Source organism: Arvicola amphibius, chromosome 2 (genome assembly GCF_903992535.2).
Source record: "Arvicola amphibius chromosome 2, mArvAmp1.2, whole genome shotgun sequence".
NCBI lineage: Eukaryota > Metazoa > Chordata > Mammalia > Rodentia > Cricetidae > Arvicola > Arvicola amphibius.
The window spans coordinates 35,430,322-35,456,773 of record NC_052048.2 but is presented as its reverse complement, the minus strand read 5'-3'; the positions used below and the strand labels follow the sequence as shown (position 1 = coordinate 35,456,773).

Sequence of the window (26,452 nt, the reverse complement as noted above, 5' to 3'; positions counted from 1 at the left end):
CATCAGGAAGAGAAGACTTCAGGTGACAGATGGGAGGCACTCCAGGCCAGCCTGCATCCTTCTATACCAATCCAGGGCAGGGCTGAGGCTGGAAGAAAGCACTGACCTACAAGCTGGGCGAGCTGGGGAAGCTGGGCGAGCAGCAGCCACTCTGAACTGCACTGCGTCCATCTGTGGAAAGCCCACATTTGCTGGGAAGATACAGTAAGAGGATGAACACGACACTCTGCAAATGGCCAGATGGTGGCCACCCAGCTCCTCAGAGCACAAGAGCCCTTCTTCATCGGGCTTTTAAAAAGCTGTCTCTACACCCAGTGGATGTGAGAGTGGCTGCTCAGGCTGATCTGACCCAGAACCCATGGAGGGCCCAACGGGGGAGCTGGCTTAAACCTTCACTTGCAGGTGCCATGCCCAATCTGAGCAATGTTGGCTACTAAGGGATGCTTGCTCTTGAGCAGTTTGATGCCAGCCCTGAAAAAAAAAATGCATGGCCCTGAGGAGACAGATGGGGCTGCAGCCTAGAGCTACCATCAGAGTCTTCATCCTGTCCTTTCTGGATCTGCAGGCAGCCTTCTTCCTACCAGACTCCAACGTGCCCATGACATATCCCCAACCAGCCTCTTGCTCACCTTACTATCCCGGTCTATCCTATTTGCTTTCTGTATCCTGCTAATGACTAATACCCACTTTTATGTTTGTCCATCATGTTTAACCCTTTGCCCATTGTGTGGCAGCTTTAAAAGGGGGCCATTCTGGAGAATCTTTATTCATAGGCTCAGTTGTGGGGAACCCTGCAGGAAGGGCTCTTCTACCTGTGGACTGTACACACACTTGCAGGGTCACCAGAACCTCCACCACTGTTCTGGGACTTAGTCTCCTATTGTCCCCACAATTCCCTGCCCCCCCCACCAACATCTGCTCCAATACAATGGGAGCTGAAAGGTAAAACTGTCAATAACTAAAATGTCATTTTCTCATCTCCCCATCCCTGGTAGAGCGCGAATGGGAAAGACAGAAAAAGCTCAGAGAAAGGTGGGCTGAGGGGTTTAGACTGCAGCCTTGCATTAGTCCAATGAGGGATGCGTAAGTCTGCCAGGTGAAGCTGCAGAGAGGCAGTGAGGACTGGGACACGGTTGGGAAGGTACTCGTTTTCACCTCCTCCCCACTTGGGATGCAGATTTCCAAAACAGCCTCTTTACCTGGGCTTTAAATCTGCTTTGTTCAGGGAACTTGGGAGACCAAGAATCTAGGACGACTCTGTTTACTGTTTGGGGTTCTCCACATCACCTCCCCTTTAGCCCCAACAAAGTCAAGGGCTCCTCAGAGATGAAGCTGAGCAAGTGGATAGCTGTCCAGTGTCCTCATGACTGTTTTCCTCGGGCATCAGTATCACTTCAACCCATGAAAAGCACTATCCAGCTAGAGAGGGCGAGTATACTGACAACACAGATAGTATTGCTAAGTGTATTTGCTGAGTTAGGCTAAAAAAATGCTCCTCAGAGAAAAACTACAGAAGTCTGGAGATACAATATACCCTTTTCTTGCTAGAGATCCACAATGCACAGCAAACTATTTCAAGGTTCTAAAAAGTCTGTAAGAATGTCTTTCTACTTGGAGAGTACCACAGCATACATGATGCTCTGACTCCACTCACTCCACCGGCATTGTGTAGTAGTCTTTGATGCATTAGGCACAGTGCCCTGGACTGCGTTTGATTGTCCAAGTAAAGGACCCTGAGCCTTGCTCAAAGGAAACCCCTGCCTTGCTGTGATAGCAGTCTTTGGAAGATGATGGGTACTAGGGTGATGGTTCTCAAGAGGATATAGCCTTCAAGGATGGAAGGCCAGGTTGGCTATCTCCTCTGCTTGGTCCATGTCAAGGTATCAACCCCAAGGACTCCCTGGAAATGGGCACCGGGATATGAGGTAAATGCCATGTGTGGAGTTCTAGATGTTGGTGCATTGCTTCCAGCCAGGGTGTTCTCTGAGGAGCTTCCCTAGAGTCATGTAAGGACATACTCAGAAGCATACGTGCTCACTGCATCCTCTTCTAAAGGGTATTCAAAAAGGCTGTCAGCACAACAGATTCCTCACAGCCTGCAGAATCTGCTAGTCTCTGTCTGTTATCTCTTATAGTCCCTGACTATTATCTCTTAAATAAGAGACAACATTGAGGGAGGTACATAATGGACCCTTGCTCAAAACTGCAGCTAAGAGAATAAAAAGGGAAATTTCTGGGAATATGAAGTAAAAAACAGACCCAACCAGTGATATGAACTGGTAATCAAACTGATTTTGTTCATCTGGCCAATGGGGAAAAAAATCATCCAAATAGAAATGACTCCAGAAGAGCCCAGAATATTCTTTCATTGTCCTCAGCTATTTAGTCCTGTCCATCCTGGGTCTTGGGTCATACCCTTCCAGGGAATGACTTCCAAATTCTAGACTCTCAAAATATGATATACCCTCCCCTGCTCATTAAAGACACCCAGCCCAGCTGCTGTGTTGGGTTGGCAGTTCTCCTTAACTATATGCTCATGTGGGCAGGACCAAAGCACATCAGATCTCTACTGCACTCCACTGTGCGTGGTGAATGTCACACAACAGATGCTCAATCAAGACTCATCAATAAATGAATAGGGCAATAAATGAAAGATGGATGGATGCATGCATTGGTGGATATACAAATTCAATCTTAGCATCTTGTGGAGAGGTCTGCCATTGCCTCAGCCCCATAATCTGGCTACCCTCTCTTCTACCTGGACACTGGATGATGGGGTGGGGGAGTCTTCCAGTCTTTATAGGAGCTCTTACTAGTGGCATGGAAAGGAAGCCAATTCGCTGTCTGGCTGTTTGGCTCAGTCTCAAGTTCAACCAAAGCCACTATGGTTGCCCACTCAGCAGTTCCCACCCTCTGTCCCGCTGAGTGTATAACTGGCCTAACTGCTTTCTGTGGGGCCCTTACTTCTGCCAGGGCCTCAGCCTCCAGGGACTTGTGGTCCCCTAGGCTGCTGTGCCGGGTAGAGCCGCAAGTCGACCTCATGGAGAGCCCTTCTGCCAGTGCCTTCTTGTCAGGGTAGTTGATGCTGCCAGCGCTCCCGAATGTCGCCATCCTCCTCTTCTCGGGGCTCTCAATCCGCCCACGGCTGAGAGGGATTTTGTGGGGGCTGCTGGGGCAGGCAGCAGCTCGGGGTGGCGTGTCTATGCTGGGACCCAAGCCCCGGGGTGGGCTGTGTGTGTCGCCCCCGCTTCGGCGCCTGGGGATGGCTGCTCCGTCAGAACGTAGTCGCACTCTGCAAAGGAGCCAGGGGCAGGGAGCATGGGGCAGAAGTCAACCCTAGCCAGTCTCAGAACGGGCTAGCCAACCCCCAAGCCATAGCTACAAGCTAATCTAGAGCAGCTAGCACAGTGAAGCCTCATTCAGCCAGACCATACAATTTGACGATAAAAGGACCAGCTCAGACCTGTGACACATGCCCTACAGGGGAAGAGTAACTTGGCCCAGAGAGGAGAGCTGAGAGTGGGAGCCAGGCTAGCTGACCTGCAAACCAAATTCTAAGTCAGGTCATGCTGTGGATAGCTGTGGTCATGTGTATGGATATATATAGTCTGAAGCCTTTCAGACTCTAGCTGATTTGAAACAATGAGGCTTGACTGTACCCAAAGGCCACACTAAGCACAGGAGGGGAACCCTGGGAATGAAACACCTGCTCACTGTTGTCACCCACCAACTCCCAAGAGCAAGGCTGTCTATACAGCTTTCCCAGATCTTGGGAAATAAGTCACTGAAGAAAGAACACACCTCCACCTGTGCCTATGGGTACTTTATCCACCTCCGGGCTTCTACTAGTGTAAAGGGGCACGAGTGACAATCAGTAGGACAAGCCTTTGACCCATGTCTGCCACAAACTTTCATGTATTCTCTCCAAATCCATTCTGTGGATATATTGACGGACTATCCCTCATTTGCCCAAATCGGGTGGGGTTGAAAATAACTTAGACTGCTGTGTCCTATGGAGGTCACCCAAGGTTACAGAGACCTTCATGAGGGGAGGGAAGGCTGGATGTGGATGAGGGTAAGGAGGGAAAGAGGCTGGAAATGGACCAAGTTCCATTGGATTAGTGGCAATTCAAACCCTCTGCCCCAGCAAAGCTAAGCAAGCCTGCGGGTGCCCCAGTAGGACCAAAGCATAGGTGTTGGGGAGGAAAAGGTTTTGAGAAAGAAAAGGCAAAGGCTGATAGAGGGAAGAAGGTGAGGAGGAGAGAGGCAGGAGATGGTATGGTCCTCCTAGGAACTGGGGACCATGCCATCCTCATCTATGGAGCCAGCCTTCGACTTCCCCACACGTGGATCCTATCATCTTGCAGTTCTCAAAGCTGAATTGAGTAAACGTCACTAAAAAGAGGCCTCAGGACCTCAACTAAAATAAATTCTTAGTGTCCCCATTTATGCTGCCACAGGAGTCTCTTGCTCTCTCTGCAAAGACTGAGTTGATCACATGAACCTTCTGCAGCAGCAGGTGGATGGGGCAGACTTTGACGTTCTAAAAGAACAAGGGGTATGGGGTGAAGCAGAAAGAGACTGCCAGTTTTTTCTCCTTTCCTGTTCCCTGGATGACTTGCACAGCTCCTTGTTGGCATATGGGTCACATGACACAGCCCAGGCTCAGTGGAGAAACTGGCATATCTCCTCCCACCAAACAGGCGGGTATCAACTTTCACAGATGAAGGTGTGAACTCTTTGTTTAAGTGGTGTGGTTCAGGGATGGGGTACTGTGGGAGCTTTACATTTTCAAAATATTGTGTAACAACAGACAGCTGGGAGGAGGTGCAGGAGCTGGAGAGAGAAGGAGGAGCACTCGCCAATTTTTCTCTCATGCCTGTGTGTCTCTCATTATTACATTAAAATTTAAAGACAGTCTGGGCTATGATTATTATTTAAAATAAGAAGCTCTGCAATGCCAGCATAGGTCTTCCTCTTCCTTCACACCCCCTATACACCAAAGCTGGGTCAGTTCACACCTGGAATCCTTGGGTCATCCCAGCCAGCCCACCCAGCTGTACTCAGGGTCATTCATGGTTTGCAGAATCAAGGAGCTGTAGGAGTCTCCTCCTCCCCTTCCTACCCTCTTGCTTCTCCCAATTCACACACACGCAGACAAATGGGGTGCTAGTGGGACAAAAAAATGAACCCGCATTTCCTACCGGCCCATCACCCCCCCAAAGCCATAATCAGAGATGTGCTCTGTGGGGGACTGGAGGTCATTCTTGGAGGAGGCCTTGTCATCCAGCAGTGGTCCACTGCTGGCCTCGCTGTCAGCCTTTTGGCTCAGGCTGTCGGAGAAGGCATCGTCCCTGCAGAGAAGAGAGGTGTGAATTGGAGGTGGTCCCTGTCCTCTGCAGGAAGGCCCAGGAAGCCCAGAGCTCCTCCAAAGCTGTCTGCACACACCTATGGTTGCCTGTACCAGCAGCCCAGACAGTACCTTCCTCCACACATGCCTACCACAATGCTCCCATAGCCAGGCTCTTTCATGGGTGGCTCCTTTGGATTCCACCCCCATTTTCTAGCTTGTTCTTTCTCCTGGACCCTCTCAATGATGGAGACAAGGTGGAGAAATGGGTATTGGAGTCTACAAGCTTAGCACAGGGTGCTGAGTGCTGAGTCTCCTAGCACAGGATGCTGTATGCTGAGTTTCCTAAGTCTTCATGCAAAGTGGTTCAGAGTCAAGCAAGGGGGGAAGAGCTACCTCCATCCCATACCTCCCTATCTGGGCTGCAGGATACTTGGGAGGTGGCCCTCTATTACAGCATCCCCTTTCCCATTTGCTTGGCTTTGGCCTTTGTTCAAGCTCAGAACCTTCTCCCCTGCATCACAACATAGTCTTGGGGTCCCCTCCTGTGCAGTTTAGCTCCACGGCTGCTTCCAGGACAGGTCAGCTCTGCTGAGCCAATCCAAGCTGGAAGAGATGAGAGCCTAGGAAGGTCCTCACACAAAGTCCCAACTTCTTTAACTTTCTGACAGTGCCAGATATTTGGGATGTGTGGTGTTTTTAACTCCTTAAATCATTAAAAATGACACTTGGTTAAAGGAAAACGGGATGCTTGCATTTCTCCACTCCCTGAGAAGGTCACATCTGGAATGGAGGGCTGTGGGCATTAAGAGGTGGTGAGCTGATCGCTGACTTTAGGGATAGTAGAGGGATATGAAAGACTATGGGATGCTAGTGATCGTGATGGATGGTGAGAGCCCTGGTTGTGGCTCATGGGTATGGATGGCAGCCTAAAGGATGAACAATGTGCATATTTCTTTTGTTGATTTACACTCAGAGGGACTTAGGAAAAAAAAACCATTCTTAGAGATCATCAAGATTTGATATTGATCCCAGGAGAACAAATTGCCAGCATATAATCCAGTATTTCCCTTCTACTGCCCATTCCAGACATCACTAATCTATTACCTCATTCTTCACAGAAGGCCCCAGTTCTCACTCACATGTCCTGTACAACTATGTACTGATGAGGGATGAGTCCATCCACACCATTGTGACGGCCCTCCCACCAGTCCTCTGAGGCACGGTGGTACAGAAGCAATGAGGCCCCTTTTTTGAAGGACAGCTCACGAGGGGACCGCCCCACATAGTCAAACTTGGCGATGGCCTCGATCTGTTCCACTTCTGAAAGAAAATCAAGAGAAAGAGCATCTGTGAGGTCAGAGGGGTGGCCCAAGACTCAGACAGCCTGGGCTTCTGTGAGGAAGATGGGCAGCAGGCTTGCTAGGTTCAGACTCCTCCCCGCTGTCAATCTTAGGCAATCCATACAACTTCTCAGCATGTCCAATGGGTACCAGGCTCAGTGGTACAGACCTGGAATCTCAGGGTTCTAGGAGGACTTAGAGTTTGTAACCAACCTGGGTTATACAGCAATAACCTATCTCATAAAAAAATCAAATAAATGAACAAATATAAAACATCCACAGGGAGCTGGCATGCCAGCGTGGTAATGCAAACCTGTAATCTTAGCACTTGGGAGGTGGATGCAGGATAACAGGAGAGGGAGGCTAGCCTGAGCTACGTGTGTGTGTGTGTGTGTGTGTGTGAGGACATTTTTATTCCTTCTACACCTGAGCATACATCCTACCCCACCCATGAGCCCCTTTCTCTCTTGTCCACTTACACATTAGTACCACGCACTGCCCGTAGAACTAGCTTTCCATTTCTGTCCACTCACAATGCTTTCAGGGGCTCTTCCAAATGGTGAATGAAAATAAGAACACAGCACAACCAAAATTCATGGATGCAGCTACGGCTCGGGTGGAAATTTAGAGATGTGGATGACAATGCTAAGAAAAATTCTAAATCAGTAACCTCTGCCTTCACCTTAAAAAGCAGGAAGTACAGGGGCTAAAGAGATGGCTCAGTGGTTAAGAGCAGGCTGCTCTTCCAGAGGACCTGGGTTCAATTCCCAGCACCTACAACTCAGCTCAGACTCCAAATGATCTATCACCCTCTTCTGACCTCCAAGGGCACTGCATGCACACGGCACACGGCAGGCAAAACCTCATACATATAAACTAAAAATAAATAAATTAAAATATAATAAATTGCCGGGCGGTGGTGGCGCACGCCTTTAATCCCAGCACTCGGGAGGCAGAGGCAGGCGGATCTCTGTGAGTCCGAGACCAGCCTGGTCTACAAGAGCTAGTTCCAGGACAGGCTCCAAAGCCACAGAGAAACCCTGTCTCGAAAAACAAATATATATATATATATATATATATATATATATATTAAATTAAAGACACTAGAAGTACAAACTAAGCAGGTTGGTGGTGGAGCATGTCTTTAATCCCAGGATTTGGGAGGGCAGAGGCAGGTGGATCTCAGTGAGTTTGAGGCCAGCCTGGTCAACAAAGCAAGTTCCAGGACAACTATTACACAGAGAAATCCTGTCTTGGAAAAAAAAAGTGCGAACTAAAGATAAGGCAAGAAGAGGGGGTGGGGAGAGGGGAGCAATACAGATTAGAGTAGAATTAAATGAGACAGAGACTAGGAGAACAGACAAGGTCCAAGCTGCTTCTTTGAAAAAGATCAAACAAATTAACCAATGTTTGGCTAAATAAACTAAGAAAACAAGAGATAAAAATCATATTAATAAAATGCAAAATCAGGAATGGATGAGAAATATTAATGTCATTACTTGGGAAGAAAAAGGGTCTCATAAAGAAATATTGCCAACAATTATATGTCAACAAATTAGATTAAATAGAATGAAATGGGCACATTCCTAAAAAAAAAAAATGTAGACTCCTGGAACTGACTTGAGAAACCGAATATCTGGGGCCAGTGAGATGACTCAACAGGAAAGAGTGCTTGTCGCCAAGCCCGACACGTGTTTGATCCCTGAGTCCTATATGATTGAAGGAGAGAACCAACTCCTGCATGCTGTCCTTCAGCCTCACAGACATAAGTCATGATATAACCACCCCTTCCACAATAAACAAATGGAAAAACCAAAAAAACTAACACCTGGGGTTAGGAAGATGGCTCATAGGTGAAAGTGCTTGCTATACACGTCTAATGACTTTATTAAACAATGTGTGTGTGGGGGGGAGACTGGATCCAGTGGTCCACATCTGTAATCCAGCACTCTGTTTGTAAGATGGAAAGAGCAGACAAAAGAATCACCCAGAAGTTCACAGGCCTCATAGCCTGTAGCATGCAGTGGCAGAAACAAGAGAAACCATGAGGTCTCAACAAGATGAAGGAGAAGGCTGTCCTCTGACTTCTAGAAGCATGCCACACTATGCATGTGCCTGCCCATTATGCATGCATATGCACACGTGCTAATAATACATTTTATAGAAAGAAATAGAAAACCTGAATGAGTCTCCGAGAACACAAACTAACTACTAAAGCACCTACTCAGAAAGAAATGCCCCACTCCGTGAGGCTTCACTGCTGAATTCCACCAAACATTTAAACAACAATAATTATTCACTGTGTCTTCCAAAAACCACATGACAGGGAAACAGTTGGCGACCCATTTCATGAGGCAAGTATTATCTAACACAAAACCTGGAATATATCACCAGAAAACTGTAGGCTGACATCTCTTATGAATATGGATGAAATTTTTCTCTATAAAATATTAGCAAACTGTATGCAGAAATATGTAAAAGAAATTGTTCTCCATACCTGAGAAGAGTTTATCCCTGGAATGTAAAATTGGTTTAACATCTAAAAATTCAACAATTCTTGTCAATAAAATAAAAAAAATTGACATGATCGTCTCAAAAGATGAAGAAAAGCATTTGGCAAACATTAACAAGTTTTCCTAGCAAAACACTTCAGAAAAACAGGAACAGAAGGGTGTATCCTTGACTTGATAAATGCACACCTGAAAACCTCACTGCGGGGTGGGAGAAATGGCTCAGCCATTAACAGCGCTTGCTGTATGATCATGAGGACTGGAGTTCAGATCCCAGCATCCATGAGACAAGTCAGGCACCTGGCAACACACCTGAGATCTCAACTCTGAGACAAATGAAGACAGAATGATCACCGAGGCTTACTGGCTTCTGGTCTAGCAGAAAATATGTGAACCCAAGTTTGGGGATCCTGCCTCAAAGAAACAGTGATCATGGAGGACACTCAATAGCCCTTTTCTAGTCTGCATGTGTGTGCCAGGCATGGGTACACATGCACACATGTGCATGAAAATACAGCCACACAGACCTTATTTTTAAAAAAAGAAAGAAAAACCCTGACAGGTAATAATGCATCTGGTTGGAAACTGCTGGCTGCTTTCTCTGTGTGGTGGTTTGAAATGCAAACGGCCTCCATGGGTTTGTTATGTCTGAATAGTTGGTGCCCAGTTAGTGGAACTGTTTGGGAAGGAATACGAGGTGTGGCCTTGGTGGAGGAAGTCTATCACTTGGGGGGGGGGGCGTGGTTGGACTCTAGACCTCTGATGCTGTAAGCCCCAAATAAACTCTTTCTTCTATAAGTTTCCTTGGCCATGGTATCTTATCACAGTAATTTAAAAATTATTTTTATTTTATATTTTTTAAAAAGAAAACTATCTTTTTAAATTTTACATAACAATCCCAGTTCCCACTCCCTCCCCTCCTCCCATTCCCTCCACTCTCACGCTACCCCTGAAAACACTTGGCAAAAAAGAAGGCAAGACAAGGGCCTTCATGAATATAGTCAAAACAATGAACAACAAAATAAAAATGGGATGAATTGGACTCCATCAAAATTAAAACTTTTTGTGCTTCAAAGGACAACATTTGGAAAGCAATAAGCAAGCCTCATAAAGGAAGAAAACATTTGAAAATCACATTTGAGATAAGAAACTTATATTTAGAATATGTAAAGAGCAGTTTACTCTTTAAGGTTTAAGGCACCAACTCTTCAGACATAACAAACCCATGGAGGCCGTTCGCATTTCAAACCACCACACAGAGAAAGCAGCCAGCGGTTTCCCACCAGATGCATTATTACCTGTCAGGGTTTTTCTTTCTTTTTTTAAAAAATAAGGTCTGTGTGGCTGTATTTTCATGCATATGTGTGCATGTGTACCCATGCCTGGCACACACATGCAGACTAGAAAAGGGCTATTGAGTGTCCTCCATGATCACTGTTTCTTTGAGCCAGGATCCCCAAACTTGGGTTCACATATTTTCTGCTGGACCAGAAGCCAGTAAGCCTCGGTGATCATTCTGTGATCAATACTAAAAAGACAAATTTAAAATGGGCAACAGACCTAAAGGCAGAATATTTACTGCTACTTTTCCAGGAGATAGAAGGTTTTAGTGATGCCCCTTAGCACCATGGGTCTTCATGTACTGAAGGGTAGCTATGTTGCTTGGATAGCTGTGGTATTGTGGAGACTATTCCTGTGGCCAGCTCCAGTAGGCGTGGGAGCCCCTGTGAGATTTCTGACCTAGACTCTGCCCACTATGCCTTAGTGGGTAAGGAGGCCTGAGCCCATTTAACTCAGACTGCTCATCTGTGTGGTCCAATTTGCATCTGGCAAGAGGAGAGGAATCAGGTCGATCCCCCCGCCCACTTCTGTATCTCTCCACACTCCACACTACTGAAGCAATTCTCAGGTGCCCCATACATGGGCAGGTCCCTTTTAGCTCACGCTGTCAATCTGATCTTTGAAAGCTGCTTCCAATCTGTTGAAGTCTGCTGAGAGTTTGGAAACTCCTTGAAGATCTCCTCATTCATCACCTGGTCCTAGGTCCCAGGTCCCAGCAAAGGCCTGGGGCAAAGCAGATCCTCGAGCTGGGGCCAGGAGCAGCAGAGGGCCAGGGGATACTTTCCTCTTAGACTCTTGTCTCTGAGGACTTTTACTGATCCAAGCAGGACGCACAGAGGATGACATGGGCCAGGAGTGGTGTAGTAAATGTATAGCACCTACCAGGATCTGCTCTCTGTGGGCCTACGCTGTGACCCGAGGCATGTATTAAGCCATGTTGAAGGGCCACTGGCTACCTGGAGCAGGGGGGCTGTAGGTACGGCCTCTGTGATTGGCTTGAATAAGCGTGAGAGATCCCTGTGGTCTTTTGGCCTAGACCCTTCCCCTACTCACCTTCGTCACTGGTATGAGGCTCTGTGCCATTGTCATGGTCGACTTCATCAATGGTCCCTGGCTCACTGTGTGGGCTGTCACTGCAAGCAAACATAGGAAGAGGACTTGTTGGGGACTTTCCTGAATTCTGCCTTAGTGACCCTAGCTCTGGAATTGACTAGATTGTCAAAGGCTTGTGTTGTGTATTGAAAACATCATCCTCAATGTCACCATGTTTGGAAGTACAGTCTAAGCAGAGGTGATTAGGCCACAGGGGTGTGTTGTCAGAAATGGATCGGTGTTGATCAAGGCCAGTTATATGAGAGCAGACTTACTGCGTTAGCCCTGATCCCTTGGGGCTCTCTTGCTTGTTCTCACACTTTCTTTCCCTCTGCCTTCCACCATGGGATGATTTAGCATGAATGCCCTCACCACATGTGGTATACCTCTTAGTTTTCAGAGGCGTGGGCTACATAGATTTCAGTTCAGCATCGATGATACAGTCTCAAGTATAGTAGCCAATGTGGGCTGAAATGCTTAAGTGTTCAATGAGATTCAGACAGGAGCGGGAAACTGCAAGTATCTGAAGGCCAGGGCTCTCCTCATGGAGTGTGTGTGTGTGTGTGTGTGTGTGTGTGTGTGTGTGTGTGTGTGCCAGGTTTTCATCAAGCTATTAACTGGTTTCTACTAATCCCACTGTGTTAAGTAGGAAGGACACAATGAGAAATCAAGTGGACCAGGTCCCTGGCCTCACTGCTCACATTCTAGGGAGAGCAAACAGCCCACGTAATGGGGCCGGTGCATAAAACGGTTGCAAGACGAAACAATGATTTATAAGAAACAGGCCTAGATGAGAGCAGGAGAGGGGACCAACACAGAGTGATCTGGATGGCTTTTAATAGGAGGTGACATTTACGATGCCATTAAAAAAATAGCTTTAGGCAACTCAGCTGGTAGCGTCTAAGAGTACAAAGGCCTGCCTTCTCTCTCCGGCATCACACGAACCTGGCCTAGTAGTGCATGCCTGTAATTCCAGCTCTCAGTAGGTAAAGGCTGAAGGATCAGAAGCTCAAGTGAGCTTCGGCTATATAATGAGTTTGGAGCCAGTCTGGGCTACCTGAGACTGTTTTTAAAAGAACGAAAAGAGATGAAGACTATATTGTGAAAAATTCCCCATTGCCACCAGGATTAGCTCCAAATCAAGGGCATCAGAGCCGGCCTCCAGCTGACCTATGCAGCTTGGCACCTCACCACCCTCCCGTCACACACCTCACCCTCAAACCGAGACACTTTTCACTCCGCTGAGTGCTGCAGGCCTCAGACTTTCTTGCCCTAGTCCTCTGTGAACTGGCCCCAGTTTAAGTTGCTGGCTTGGATCTTTCTTTACCTCCTTGGGAAGCCTTTTCTGGTGGCCTGTGATTGGCTCAGGGTCTCCCTCTGAACTAACTTGCCTCTGGTCCTCTTAACACTCCTCCCACTGAAGCTACTCTAGCCCAGGCACCATCCCTGCCACCTGAAGATCCAGTCCCTAGAGGATGCTGGGTGGAGGGGATGGGCACTGCTGAACGAATGGATTTGATCCCTACACTGAGACCTTCAGACCTTCATTTTCCTTTTCAGTTTTGAAAATACTTCCAAGATGACCATGTGATTGCTAATTTTCCAGTCTCATGGGAAATGAAGAAAAGTATAAAAGTGAATGTATATTGTGCATGTGTAGGTTGTATGTTTAGCTTCTCTTTATGCTGAAACTGTGCTTTTCTAGCTACATGTGGGTCCTTTACAGTGTTAGGACAGAGAGCTCTGACCAGAGGCCACTGTGACCAGACACCCTGTGGCCCTTCATGTCTGCCTGGAGACAGACAGGCTTCTTTGAAGCAGTTGCCTAGTAACCCTAGATAACAGGAGCAATTGAAGCATCCAGGCATCCTTTAATCAAAAGCCCAAATTCCCACTGGCCATGACAGATCAAGTCTACAATCCCAGCACTTACTGAGGCAGGAGGAGCACAAGTTCAAGACCAGATTTGGCTAAATAGTAAGACTCTTTCAAAATACCAACTGAAATGCCTAAGTTCCCTGCAGGCACCTGGCAGAAAGACTTAAGTGTATTGTTGTGTTGAGCTGGGTTGGGGACAATGTAACAGCTGGAACATTTGACTTGTCTCAAGCAATATGCTTAGTAATTTTCTCTTCTTTGCATCCCCCCCCCCTCCAAACTTCCTTTTTAATAAAAATGTAATTGGTAGAAAAAGCATACAAATTACACATTTGTAGGGTATCATGTGATCATTCAATAAATACACGCATTGGGTGATACTGAATCAGGGTAAACATACCTGTTTCCTTAAACATTTACCTTAAAATATTTACTTCATCTTAAAAGTTATTTGTATGCGGGGTAGAGGGAGGGTGGGGAGGATGTGTGTGTGTGTGTGTGTGTGTGTGTGTGTGCAGGTGCCTGTGGAGGGCAAGAGAGGGCATCAGATCAACTGGAGCTGGAGTTCAGGCAGCTGTGAGCTGGGTGCTGGGAACTGAAGTAGGATCCACTCTAAGCGCAATTCATACTCCCAGCTGCTGAGCCACCACTCCAACCCCAACACGGATCTTTTTTGTTCTATTTTGTGCTCCCACACAGGAAGTATATGCTCTACCTCCGGGCTATGTCCTGAGCCTCTCTGTTGTTTTTTTCAGTGCGAAAACTTCCCTTCACCCTAGTTTCCTGCAACATCTGGAATGCTGGCACTGTCTGTGGTCACTCTTTCACTACAATTTAAACACAAAGTCATCTTCTCTCCCTCAGGCTTAGCTTGGGGAAGGCAGCCAGGCCTGGACCAAAAAAGGCTCTTAACTGTTTCTCCTGATACAGGAAGTCATAAGAGCTAGGAGAGCTACCACTAGATCGCTGACCTGAGGTGGGACATTAAGACATGAAGCTCTGGAAGAGAGAACTCCTGGATGGGAGAGGTTGGTGACAGGGGTATCACTTCAGCTGTTGAGGGCCATTGTGGGGACACCCACTCTTCTGCTTCCTGAGATAGGCCTCACACCTGGCCAGCCGCCACGTTATGAGAGCTCCTCAGACTCAAATGGAGCCCCCAGAACAACTCATGGGAACTTCCCCTAGGAAGGTCTGGGAAAGAGAAGCTCTTCTTCTGTTGGGGCTGCAGAGAATGGGTGACAAAGCTGGAGGTGCTCGCTGGCTGCCTTCTGACAGCCATGAAGTGAGAAGCTGAAGCCAGCACAGAAGTAAGCAAGGAAACTGCAGGGCCAGGTCCTGATGACAATAGCCGAGCCTCTGCACCCAGCTACATCTGACGACACGGCCCTCGATACTTCAGTTAAGTCAATGCACATTGGCTTCGGCTATTTGAAGGTGTGTTTTATTCCTTGTAACTTACACAATCTTGGCTGATGTATTTATCGCTCACGCGGGACTACGGCAAAGTTTGCATGGCAAACTATGTATGGTACACGGACGCTAGTGTACTGAGAAAACTGGAAGGCTTCTGACTGTTTCTAACAACGACAGGATGGCGCTAACGGTCATATTAAGAGGAAGGGTGTCTTACCAGTATTCTTCTCCTCCAGCCATGCATTTTTCATACACGGGTCCCTCTAGCTCCCGCGGGCTGGGGAAGATGGCTTCATGGTGGATGATGATGGTTTTGATGACTTCATTAACATGCGCCTGGCAGGATACGGGGTCCTGCCCGTCAGGGATGCGCATGAGGGTGGGCCCGAAGCAAATGGCCAGGTTGTAGGGGTCCATCATGTTCTCATCGCTGTACTGGGAAAGGCTAGGAGAGAGCAGGTGCCCACCGTTCACCCATGCTTGCTTTCCTTTGTGGGGGAAAGTGGGACTCCACACAAATGCAGGGAGGACCTGTATTCCGATTTATCACAGCAACGTTCTTAAGAGCCTTGGGACACCCCTCCCCCAGGAGGCCAGTCACATAGGGCTCCCCAGGCCAGGTACTCACTGATTGAGGAAAGCAAAGAGGTATCTCATGACCACGATGACCACGCGGGGCAGGGTGATGAGGATCTGCTGGATTGGGTGCACCCTGTCAGCTGGGTTCTCCAGTTCTGTAAGGCACAGAGGATTCAGGATGCCTGTTACCCTTAAAGCAAGGCAGCAGACAGCCCCCACCTCCTCCATCAGCGACAGGGACCCGTCAAGAGGGATGTACTCTCAGCTGAGATTTGTGTGAGTGTGTGAGATCCTGGCTGGAGTCAATCAGAACAAGACAGGCTGCGGGGGTGGTGGGGTTTAACCTATTCAAAACCTCTTTGAAGCTGGTCTGGAGGATTGTGGAGAAATCTACAGAGAGGTGCCTGGAACTCGGGTAGCAGAAAATCTGGAGGAGCTAGGGACTGCCAGGAAAGAGCATCCTGTCTGAGGATCAAGGGAGTGACGTGAACCCCAGAGTGGACATGGGACGTCCAAAACAGATGGCTCTAAAGTGTTCTGGTGGAGGGACTGACATACGCTGTTGTATGGTCTCAGATAGCTTAAGTTTCTGTCACTGGCAGTCTTGGAGTCCTGATGACACGGGCAGGGATGGGGGTTTAGTAATGTGTGGCACGCACCAGCCACAGCATAGGCCTGGCACACCACAGTCACTCAGAAAAGAACAGTGCAAACACAGGCTCCCTGAGTGACCTATTGACTAGACGGCTTGGCACATGCCAACCATCTCACCTGGGATCTATTCTCAGGTGAACCTTAAAGAGCCAAATGCTGGTGTTATGGCCTGCAAGACAGAGCAGGACCTATGGAGTTGACAGCCTGGAACTACAAGTAGTATGATGCTGATGACGTTGTGTCTGGCCAACGTGTCACATGTCAGTGATGTTTTCTCTAAGAACCACAGCTCCCTAAAGCCACTGCTCTCCTCAACAGACAACATGGCAGAGCTACAGACACTTTACCTGCTTCAACTCCTGGCCACTGTTCTCCCCCGGGGTCTGAAAACTATCTGGAGACACACCTCTCCGTGAGGTGTTATTGCCAAAGCTGGAATGCTTGCTTCCTGACAAGGCATTGCGTGGGATGTATAGCAAAAGGAAGCCCATTCTGGCAGCAGCTCCCATATGCCCTGACTGTGGATCATGTGCAAAGAAATATTGTTTGCCTTAAATTTCAACAGGGTTATTGATCCCTCTAGCTCACTTTCAAGACCTGGCTGGAGGAAGCTTCACCTAAGTAAGATATCAGTCAATTTTTTATGCATAAATTCCACTGCCTATTTACAAGTCCTCCAGGCCCACCTGTCAGTCATCCATACCAGGTACCCCCTCTTTCGTTATTAACTATACTGTAGTTCTTAAAGATATTTATTTTTAGATTTAGTTATTATATGTATAACATTCTTCCGGCAGGTCTGAAGAGGACACCAGATCTCATTATAGAAGGTTGTGAGCCACTATGTGGTTGCCAGGAATTGAACTCAGGACATCTGGAAGAAAAGCCAGTACTCTTAACCTCTGAGCCATCTCTCTGGTTCTTAAGAATTTTTATCATTCTATTATGAGAAAAATGGACAGTCCTTTGTTATAACTAGGAGAGAACATACACATATGTAACAGCGGGGCTATGTTCTAAGACATGCCGGAGGCAGGGAACCCATCTATACCATATTATCATACACACCTTTGGAAGAATTGACCTTCTGAAATAGACACAAGAAGGTACTAGCAGTCAACAATGAATGAGAACAGTTAGAGCAGTGCCTGGATGAAGGTCACTTAAAACTTAGTATTTCTAGGATTTCCTATTCAAAAACCCCGCACTGCAGTCAACTGGGGGGTAACTGCAACTCTAGAAATCAAGAGCACAGAAGGGGAGCTACTGCTGAATATGCAAGGGGTGCCACTAAACGACAGGTAGACTCTGTTTACAAAGGCTTTGAAAGATGACCCTGGCCATTGCGTTTGGAAGGAGGCTGATGTGTGAAGGTTTCTCTATGACATACTCAGAGCCGTGGACAGAACAGAAGAGACCCTCTCACCATGAGACTTTGGTCAGGCACAGTCATGATCCATGCTGGGATTTCCCTCCGTATCCACTCATTGTCCTGCACAAGGTTCTGAGTTCTGGGGATTTGGTCTAATGATACTGGCTAAGTCAGTGACATGGAGTCTTTGTGTACTGGGATTTAGAGTTTAATTTAGGGTTTGGCATAGATCTTAAAAGATGAGCAGGAAGGGAACGCTGAGAAATGTGGTGAACAAAGAAAGAAAACATGAGAGCTTAAGCATGGCCTTCCTTCTCTCCTATCCCAGGAACTGCCAAATCTCCTCCATCTGTCAAGCACTCTCATGACTAGCGGTATAAAGATGATCTCCCAGGCAGACATCACATTTCTCTTGTCTGATGACCTGATCCCTAAACCTTCCATGGATTCCTATCACCCCAAAGACAAAGCTGTGAGGTCCTTCAAAGACGTTCAGATCTACTTCTCTTGCAACTGTACCAACCTCTTGTACCATGCACTGTTGACCCAAGGGGTCCACTGTCCCCAACCCTTCCAGGTCTTCCAGTGTCCCCTCCTCTGGAAAGGCTTACCCACATCACTCCCCAGGTCTACTCTGACCCCAGGTTTCCCTATACTTCTTCTCTTAGCTCTGTTGTACATGAATGCACCATGTCCATCAGTCCATTGTGCCGGCTATACAGCTGGGTCTTGGAGCTCTCTGAGGACCAGACTTCTCTCATAGTGTCCCTCTCCCGTGCCTGGCAGGATAAAGAGCCCAGCCCCTCAACTTCTATAAAGACCTGTGGGGCCATGGGTTGTCCACCTGGAAAATACTTACTAATAGTAGATATCAAATCTTGAAACCTTTCCTTAGGAAAGAGTGGGTTTTCCAGGCCTCGGAAATACAGCTTTAAAACACCAGCGACTGAATTGATATCTCGCTCATTTTGGTCATCCACGAGGGGGTCTTCACCTGTGTGGAGACAATGGTTTAGGCTGGTGAGGAAGGAGAATCTCTTTCCAATGCTGGAAGGTACTCTGTTCTCAGATGGAATAGGAGGTGACCTGGCTAGCCTGGATAGGAGGGAAAAAGGATGGGGCAAGCCTGAGAACCAGTGATCCTCAGTCTCTGCATGCTTTGAATTTATTATTAGAAAATGTTCAAATTCTCAGAAAAGAGAGAAGCATCCAATCATGCGTGTATATCACCTTTTACTCATCCCTCTCCTGAGTTTTCTCTTTATTATATACATCATGGCTCAAAGATTTGAGAACTTTTGACATCATAACACATTTCTCTTAAGAATCAGGATATTCTCAGCTAACAATGATAACTTTATCTAACCCAAGAAAAAGACAATCCTTCCCAAAATAACACTGTACAAGCCCACATTCAAACTCTACCCACTATGTCTGTCATGGAATTTTGTTTTCAAAATATAAGTGCTATTCTGAGTTCCCACAATTCATTTGGTAGTTGGCAGTTGTTCTTTTTGTTTGTTTGAGGCATGATCTCCATGTATCCCTGGATGACTTGGAACTTGGGACAATCCTTCTGCTTCTTCTCCCAAATGCTGAGATTTAAGGTGTACACCAGCATGTTTGGCTTGATGGCCAGCCACCTCTTCGGTTTTATAAATATAAAAACAACGCCAATGGTTTTTGAGTGCTAAGTTTGTGTTTGATGATGTAGTCCTTTCTGTCTTGGAGAAGACAGAACTGCCTCATATTCTGGCTTTCTCTTGTTCTCCTCATGACCCGATTCAGGTTGACTACTTTGGGCAAGAAAATAGAGACACAGGTGCCCTGTGTGCCCTGCTGGTGGTGACACAGACACTGGGGTAGGTGGTAACTTTTTTTCCCCTTTAAACACCACAAAGGTATTTCCTTTTTGTAACAAGCATGGGACCTGCAAAGCGAGACTAGAAGCCCTGCTTCTCTAAGCCTGTCTGAGTCCCTGTGGTCAGCATGACACACCCTGTGGAGTCAGTCTCCAGTAATGGCTCTCACCTTGTTTCCCTAGGGGCTCACAGATTCAGTTAGCCTGGCTGGTCAGGGAGCTCCAGATAGCCACTTGCCTGGGCTCCCCAGCACTAGGATTTCAAGAACCTACTGCTTTGCCTGGCTTCTACATGAATGCTGTGCATCTGAACTCAGGCCCTCAGCCCCTCAGCCCTCAAAACCAGATTTAAAGTTTCTCAGCAAGAAGGCCCAATTTTACCCTTTCCCTAACTCTTTCTACATCACCATTTTCTAGTCTGACTTGTCTACTATGTTTCCTTCTGCAGCAGATAAGCAAATGTATATACAGTCAGGATTCCCTACTCACAATTGCACATTTATGGATTCAACAAAAGTAATAAACATATTTTCAAGAGAAGGTTGCCTCTGGGGGCTAGGGAAATGGGTCAGCGGATGGCTTGTTACACAGCATGAGCTCCTGAGTTTAATCCATAGCATCCATATAAAAAGACAGATGTAGTAGTGTGTGCGACCCAGCACTAAGCCAGTACTAACGAGGGGCAGACAGGAGAATCCCTGAAGCTCACAGGCCAGCCAGGCTAGCCAATCGGCAAGCTCCAGATTCAGTGAGGGGCTGGGTCTCAAACACATGAAGATGAAGAAGGAAGACATTTAATATTGACTTTTGGCCTCCGTGTGCATACACACACAGACACACACAGACACAGACACACACACACACACACACCACTAAGGAGATTCTATTGCACTGAACCCATGCAAACTTGGTTTGTTTGGTTTTTTTGTCTCTCTTGCCTAAACAGTGGTTTACCCACCACTTATATGGTGTTTCCATTGCATTGAGCATGGTGAGTCATCTACAGAGGATGGGCGGATGGATCTGCGGTGTGGGTCAATAAAAATGCTACATTTCAGAAATGCACTTGAGCACTGTTGGTTTCCGGTCTTCTGGGGGGGTTCTTGAACCAGCACCCTACACATGGGAATAGCTGTCTGTCTTCTTTATTGACCCCTACTTCTTACCCAGAACGCCATTCACTCCTACAGAAACTAGTTCCTTAGCTTCCACAACATATCCTGGAAATCTCTCCAAATTACTTCCCAGAAGTCTTCTTCCTTCCTAAAGGTGGTGAAGAACCCTGTCATATAGGGAGGCACTCTACTCACTTGACCTCTTACGGGTCTTGAACTTAATTATTAAATTATAGTTATTACCTCAGTTATTTGTATATATAACAGGGCACACACCTGGAGGTCAGAGGACAACTTGCAGAAGTCATTTTTTCTATCATATGGAACCCAGGAACCAAACTTGGGTCATTAGGCTTAAAACAAATGCTTTCTTTCATTGAGCCATATCGCTAGCCCCACATTTGACTTCTTTAAGTCACCTGCTATGATAAACACTGCCATGGGGAACACCCTGCATGTGTGCATGTGTATGTCTGGAGGCAGGTCTCCCCACAGTGCCTGGAAGTGGGCACACGGGGTCATCCTGGGTGTGGTTTCCCTCGCTGGAGTCACATCTTTGTACTCCTCCTAGTGGCATCCTCTTAAGAAGGCTGTCTTCCCCAGCTCTGCCATGGCATTCTGGGATGGCCAGCGAAGGGCTTGGCCCTAGAGCCAGGGATCAAGATGTCTGAATGCTTTCCTTAAATTAAAAAAAAAGCTGGATTTCCAGTTCTGCTGTGGCAGTAAGCTAGGCACTGTGCAGGTAAAGGTAGACGTTTGATAAGTGAGCTTCTTAGGGCACAGAGGGTCCTTCCTTTGCAGGACACCGTCACTGGCCACCTATCCCCATCAGCAATTCTGAGGACAAGGGACGCTGCACTCAGTCAATCATGTGTTCCCATCTTGCCCTTACCATCTCTCTGTTATATCCTTGATTAATTAAAGTGGGAAAGTGGAGGGGGACAGGAAAATATATGGCTGATTCCTCCTATTGTATAAGTTGTCAAATAAACCAATAAAAACAAAACCAAACCCCCCCCCCCAAAAAAATCAGTATACTGGAAAAACAAAGAATTGGGCTATTCTAGAAGTCACTCTTCATCTTCCAACTTTCCTAAGAAGCAGCTTCCTTTATACATAGAAACATGCCAAACTTGTTTGCAGGTTCTTCCTCCCAGACACCACTGTAAAGCCCCATGGAGAGTCATCAGTAAGCAACTGTAACTCAAGATGAGCATCCTTTATTCACAAGTTATCAGCTTGATATACCTAATGTTATATGGGAAGAGGAAACGCTTCCATAAGCTTGACCTTAATTAGTGATTGATGTGGGAGGGCCCAGTCCATTGTGGGTGATGCTACCCCTGGTAGGTGATTCTGGGTTGTATAAGAAAGCAGGCTGAGAAAGCTAGTAAGCAGCATTCCTCAAGGGCCTGTTTCAGCTCTACCTCCAGGTTCCTGCTTTGAGTTTCTACCCTGGTTTCTCCCAGTTGATGGAGTGTGACCTGAGTGTAAGCTGAAATAAATTCTTTCCTTCTCAAGTTGCTTTTGGTCATGGTATTTTACCACAACAATAAAAATCCTAACTAAGGCAACAGGGTCTGGGAGGCCCAGGATGGTAGCTCATGATAACCTGGACTATCTGAGACTCTATTTCAAAACATAATGAAAAGCAGCCTGGGAGATGGCTTAGTTGATAAAGTTCTTGCCATGCTTAAGGGCTTGAGTTTAATCCCTTAAATCCATCTGTATAAAAAAGTCAAAAAAGTATAAAAATAAAACAAACAAAAACCAGTCAAGCACAATGGCATGCCCTTGAAATCCCAGTGCTGAGGAGGTAAGTCTCCCCAGTCAGGTCCGTGGGGCTTACTGACCAGCCATCCTTTCCTAGTTGATGAGTTCTAGGCCAGTGAGAGATACCCTGACTTAAAAAACAAGGTGGCAACACCTATGGATGACACATCTGTGCTGTGGGACAATGCTCTTGTACCCTGTAAAGACTGGTCACTTGTATCAGTTTAATAAAATGCTGATTGGCCAGTAGCCAGGCAGGAAGTATAGGAGGAGCAACCAGATGAGGAGAATTCTGGGAAGAGAAAAGGCAGAGATGCAGTCACCAGCTAGACGTAGAGGAAGCAAGATGAGAATGCCTCACTGAGAAAAGGTACCAAGCTTCATGGCTAATCATAGATAAGAATTCTGGGTTAATTTAAGTTGTAAGAGCTAATTAATAACAAGCCTGAACTAACAGGCCAAACAGTTTATAATTATTATACCTCTGTGTGTTTCTTTGGGACTGAACAGCTGTGGGACCAGGTGGGACAGAAACTTCTGTCTATATCCCTGGCCTCCACAAGCATACCAGCTTTGCATATTCAAACACACACACACACACACACACACACACACACACACACACACACACCATCCTACACATACAAATGCATATGTATACCTGTACATACATATACTCACACAAACATGTAAACACACATACACAGTATGTGGAAAGTCAGGCATGATAGTTCACACCTGTAACTTCAGTAGTTGGAAAGTAGAGACAGGAGTATCAGCAAGAGTTTAAGGCTAGCATAGACACTATCTTAAAAATAAATAAGATAAAGCAATAAAACTATCAAACACTAACATGGGTGGGGACAGAAGCTTTGGGATTTTAGAATTTTGGTGTCTTGGGAATGATCTCAAGTATCTACATAAAAATCCACCTGAGTTGCACCCACAGCGTGATGGTAATTTGACAAGGTATAATTTGTGTACACACATCTTGGCTATGTCTGGCCCATGAGGTGTGAAACTTTCCACTTGTGTCTAACGCCAACACTCAAATGTTTGAGTAGAACATTTGAACGTGGGATTAAGATTTTCAGCATGCAGTAAAGGGGGAAGAGGAAATAGCTGGATGCTTAAAGGAGATCTGCTAAAAAAGAGTTTGGGGTTTGCCAGTTTCTGTAGGGTAAACATTCCCAATATGGCTGATTTCCAGCTACCATCACTATGTCATAGAATACAAAGTTTAGAAAAGTATGAACACACAGCTCTTGAAAGCCAGCGTGGGCCCAGGGCCCCTGTACACTACTGGCTCTGAGACATGTGTTAACCCTGGCTTCTCCTGACCACCAGTGAGGTGGTCACTCACTCACCTCTCTCAAAGGAATTCTTGATGTCATTGACTTCAACTTGAGACCCTGGAACTCTGAATATTCCCTGCTGCTGGAGTCCTAAAAAAGAAATAACAGCACAAGCAAACAGTAAATGTAAATAACACGAGGCCTAGACTTCATGTGGCCACGGGACTTACTGACAATTCTCTCCCGTGCTTATCTCTTTCTTTTCCCGTCTTTTATAGTAGCCATTCCTGGTGACAAGATCCTAGTTGAAAGCTCAAACGGGCCTTGACAATGAACTACAACTGGCAGCTGGCCCAAATACTCAGATACATGCAGAGTCTCACGCCTGTGAACTTGCTCCTGGGTCTGAAGGAAGATTCTATCAACTATTTCTTCCCTTCCACATGGGTAACCTTTTGCCTTTAGAAAACCTAAACTTCAGAGTACATCCTGGCCTCGGATTGGGGAGTCAGAGAGTTTGAGGCATTGCTCAGTGGCAGAGTGCTTTGTCTTGTGGACACTAGGCCCTGGGTTAGGTCTCCAGTGCCAAAAATTAGTAAATACAATAAATTGGTTAGTTCATATTAATACAAGCAGAACTGCTTATATTACAGTCCCAGCATTTTCAAGACTAAAACTGAGGCAGGAGGATTTTGCAGAGTTCAAGGATAGCTGGGGCTAAGAATAACACCCCTTCCCAAGAAAGAAAAAACAAAAGTGTGGACTCAATATTAAATATTAAAAAGCAGCGTGGCTGCTCGCCCTTCCTTCCTTCCTTCCTTCCTTCCTTCCTTCCTTCCTTCCTTCCTTCCTTCCTTCCTTCCTTCCTTCCCTCCTTCCTTCCTCCTTTCCTTCCTTCCTTCCTCCTTTCCTTCCTTCCTTCATCCCTTCCTTCCTTCCTTCCTTTCTACCTTCCTTCCTTCCTTCCTTCCTTCCTTCCTCCCTTCCTTCCTTCCTTCCTTCCTTTCTTCCTTCCTCCCTTCCTTCCTCCTTTCCTTCCTTCCTTCCTTCCTTCCTTCCTTCCTTCCTACCTTCCTTTCTTTCTTCTTTTATTTTTTAGCGTTTCTATGAGACAATAGCAAAGCAGTAGAGTCCCTGATACCCTGCAGCTCTGAGGCCCTAACAGTGACCCACACAATTGTAGGAACCAGAGGGCCAGCCTCTCTCAAATGAAAATTACTGCAGACACTGTGTATCTTTTCCTGTCTCAGTTGTCTTGGGTAGAACAATTCTTCACGCTACAATTTATTGTTTCCCCTTAAAAGTAAGTAAGGATTTAGTGGACATTTGGAGAGGACATGTTATGTGCTTTGGTTGTTGGTTTTTGGGTTTTTGCTTTGTTTTGTTTCTGTGCACTCATTTAAGCCTTTCACACTACGGCTAGGCACTAGAAGACCAGGGGCTGACACAACGAGCTTCTAAAACTCCTTCATGTGTCATGCTCACTGCTAAACAAGGTAGGCACATGGATAGTAAGTTGTGACATGATGTGCACAGGCCGACCTCAAACTTACTAGGTAGCTCAGGCCAGCCTCCAACTCTCAGCGATCCTTCTGCCTTAGTCTCCCTAATGCTGAGATGAAAGGCATATACAACCACAAGTGTGGCTTTGTTTAGTATTCCTGCTACCCCAGAGCCCTCTCCCACCCTTCTGGAACATTATCCCTAACCACCACTGCCATTCCCCACTCTCCCCAGCCCAGCAGCATGGCTGCTCTCCTTGGGGCTCTTCTCTCACTTTGGTCAAGCTTGCTACCCCCAAAGTCATTACCTATCCTTCTTTTAACTAGTCTCACGGCAGAGCCACTATGAGACATGATATTATAGTCTATTATATCAATGAGCTACTATATTTAGTGGCTCAAATAACAGCAGCTTGAAAATTCAAGAAAAAGCTGTGTCTGTATTAGACATGTATACAAATTGTTTTACTAGTCCCAAACAATATGATTATTTCCAGAGCATTTACATAGGATTTGGTCCTATCTGTCTCTCTAGGTGACTCACTGACTATGGGAAGATTACATGGGCAATGGGTAAAAGCCATGGCATTTTATACGCTGGACCTTAGATCTGCGGATCTGGCAGTCTGCAGTCCTATATCTAATCCCTAGAGATGCCAAAGGGTGACTACAATTCTTTTTCCTGCTGTTTATTTCCTTGTTCTTTTGAGAATGTTAGCCTTGCAGGGACAACAAGGTGTTTGCCTCTATCGCTCTTGCATTTCTCACAGCCAAAATGGAGCCTGTTATGTTCCGAGAGAATGAGTAAGTTAAACACAAGTTGCCTTCTGGTTGCACCATGATTAACAAATTCCCGACACCATTCCCTCCATGGAGCTTACAGTCTATCAACCCGATTGACTGCGAGTGAGGGCAGAGCTGGACTCGTCCTTCTGTCCCTGTCACCACTTCTGCCCCATGACCTGATGTGCTGGGCCCCTCATACAACCTTCCTTCTCTCACCCCGGATACAGACATGCAAACTCCAAAGACAGCGCTCCAAGTGACAGCCATTCCCGGGAGCAGAGCGAGGACAGGAACTCTTCCAAGGTGACTGAGAATATCCTTTTCTCCCAGAACAGTCCAGCACTATCTATCCCACAGTGAACTGAACACACTGAGCTGAGATGGCGCTTACCATATAGATTGATGAATCGGATACAGCTCTCAACTACAAGTGGTATAGCCTGTCCTGAATCCTTAAGAAAGACAAAAAAGAAAGTGAGTTTTATCAGGCTTGGCATTCAACCACAGGAAGGACATCGCAAACACAATGATCAAGTCAAGCCAGAAGATTAGTACCACGTGATTAGTAGGAAACCAAGCAAGGAA

General features: G+C 46.5%; 1 protein-coding gene across 2 annotated transcripts in view; it reads right to left on the bottom strand.

Moving 5' to 3' along the window:
• The window catches only part of Srgap3 (SLIT-ROBO Rho GTPase activating protein 3), a 222,449-nt gene that overhangs the window by 1,668 nt on the left and 194,329 nt on the right, over positions 1-26,452 (bottom strand). For both annotated transcript variants that reach the window (XM_038319202.1, XM_038319203.1), the window contains exons 13-21: positions 26,259-26,319; positions 23,652-23,729; positions 18,395-18,529; positions 15,559-15,664; positions 15,148-15,375; positions 11,598-11,677; positions 6,493-6,673; positions 5,205-5,354; positions 2,965-3,292 (exon numbers count right to left, since the gene is read on the bottom strand). In XM_038319202.1, coding sequence (XP_038175130.1) covers positions 2,965-3,292; positions 5,205-5,354; positions 6,493-6,673; positions 11,598-11,677; positions 15,148-15,375; positions 15,559-15,664; positions 18,395-18,529; positions 23,652-23,729; positions 26,259-26,319 — 1,347 coding nt within the window. The remainder of the gene's footprint in view (positions 1-2,964; positions 3,293-5,204; positions 5,355-6,492; positions 6,674-11,597; positions 11,678-15,147; positions 15,376-15,558; positions 15,665-18,394; positions 18,530-23,651; positions 23,730-26,258; positions 26,320-26,452) is intronic.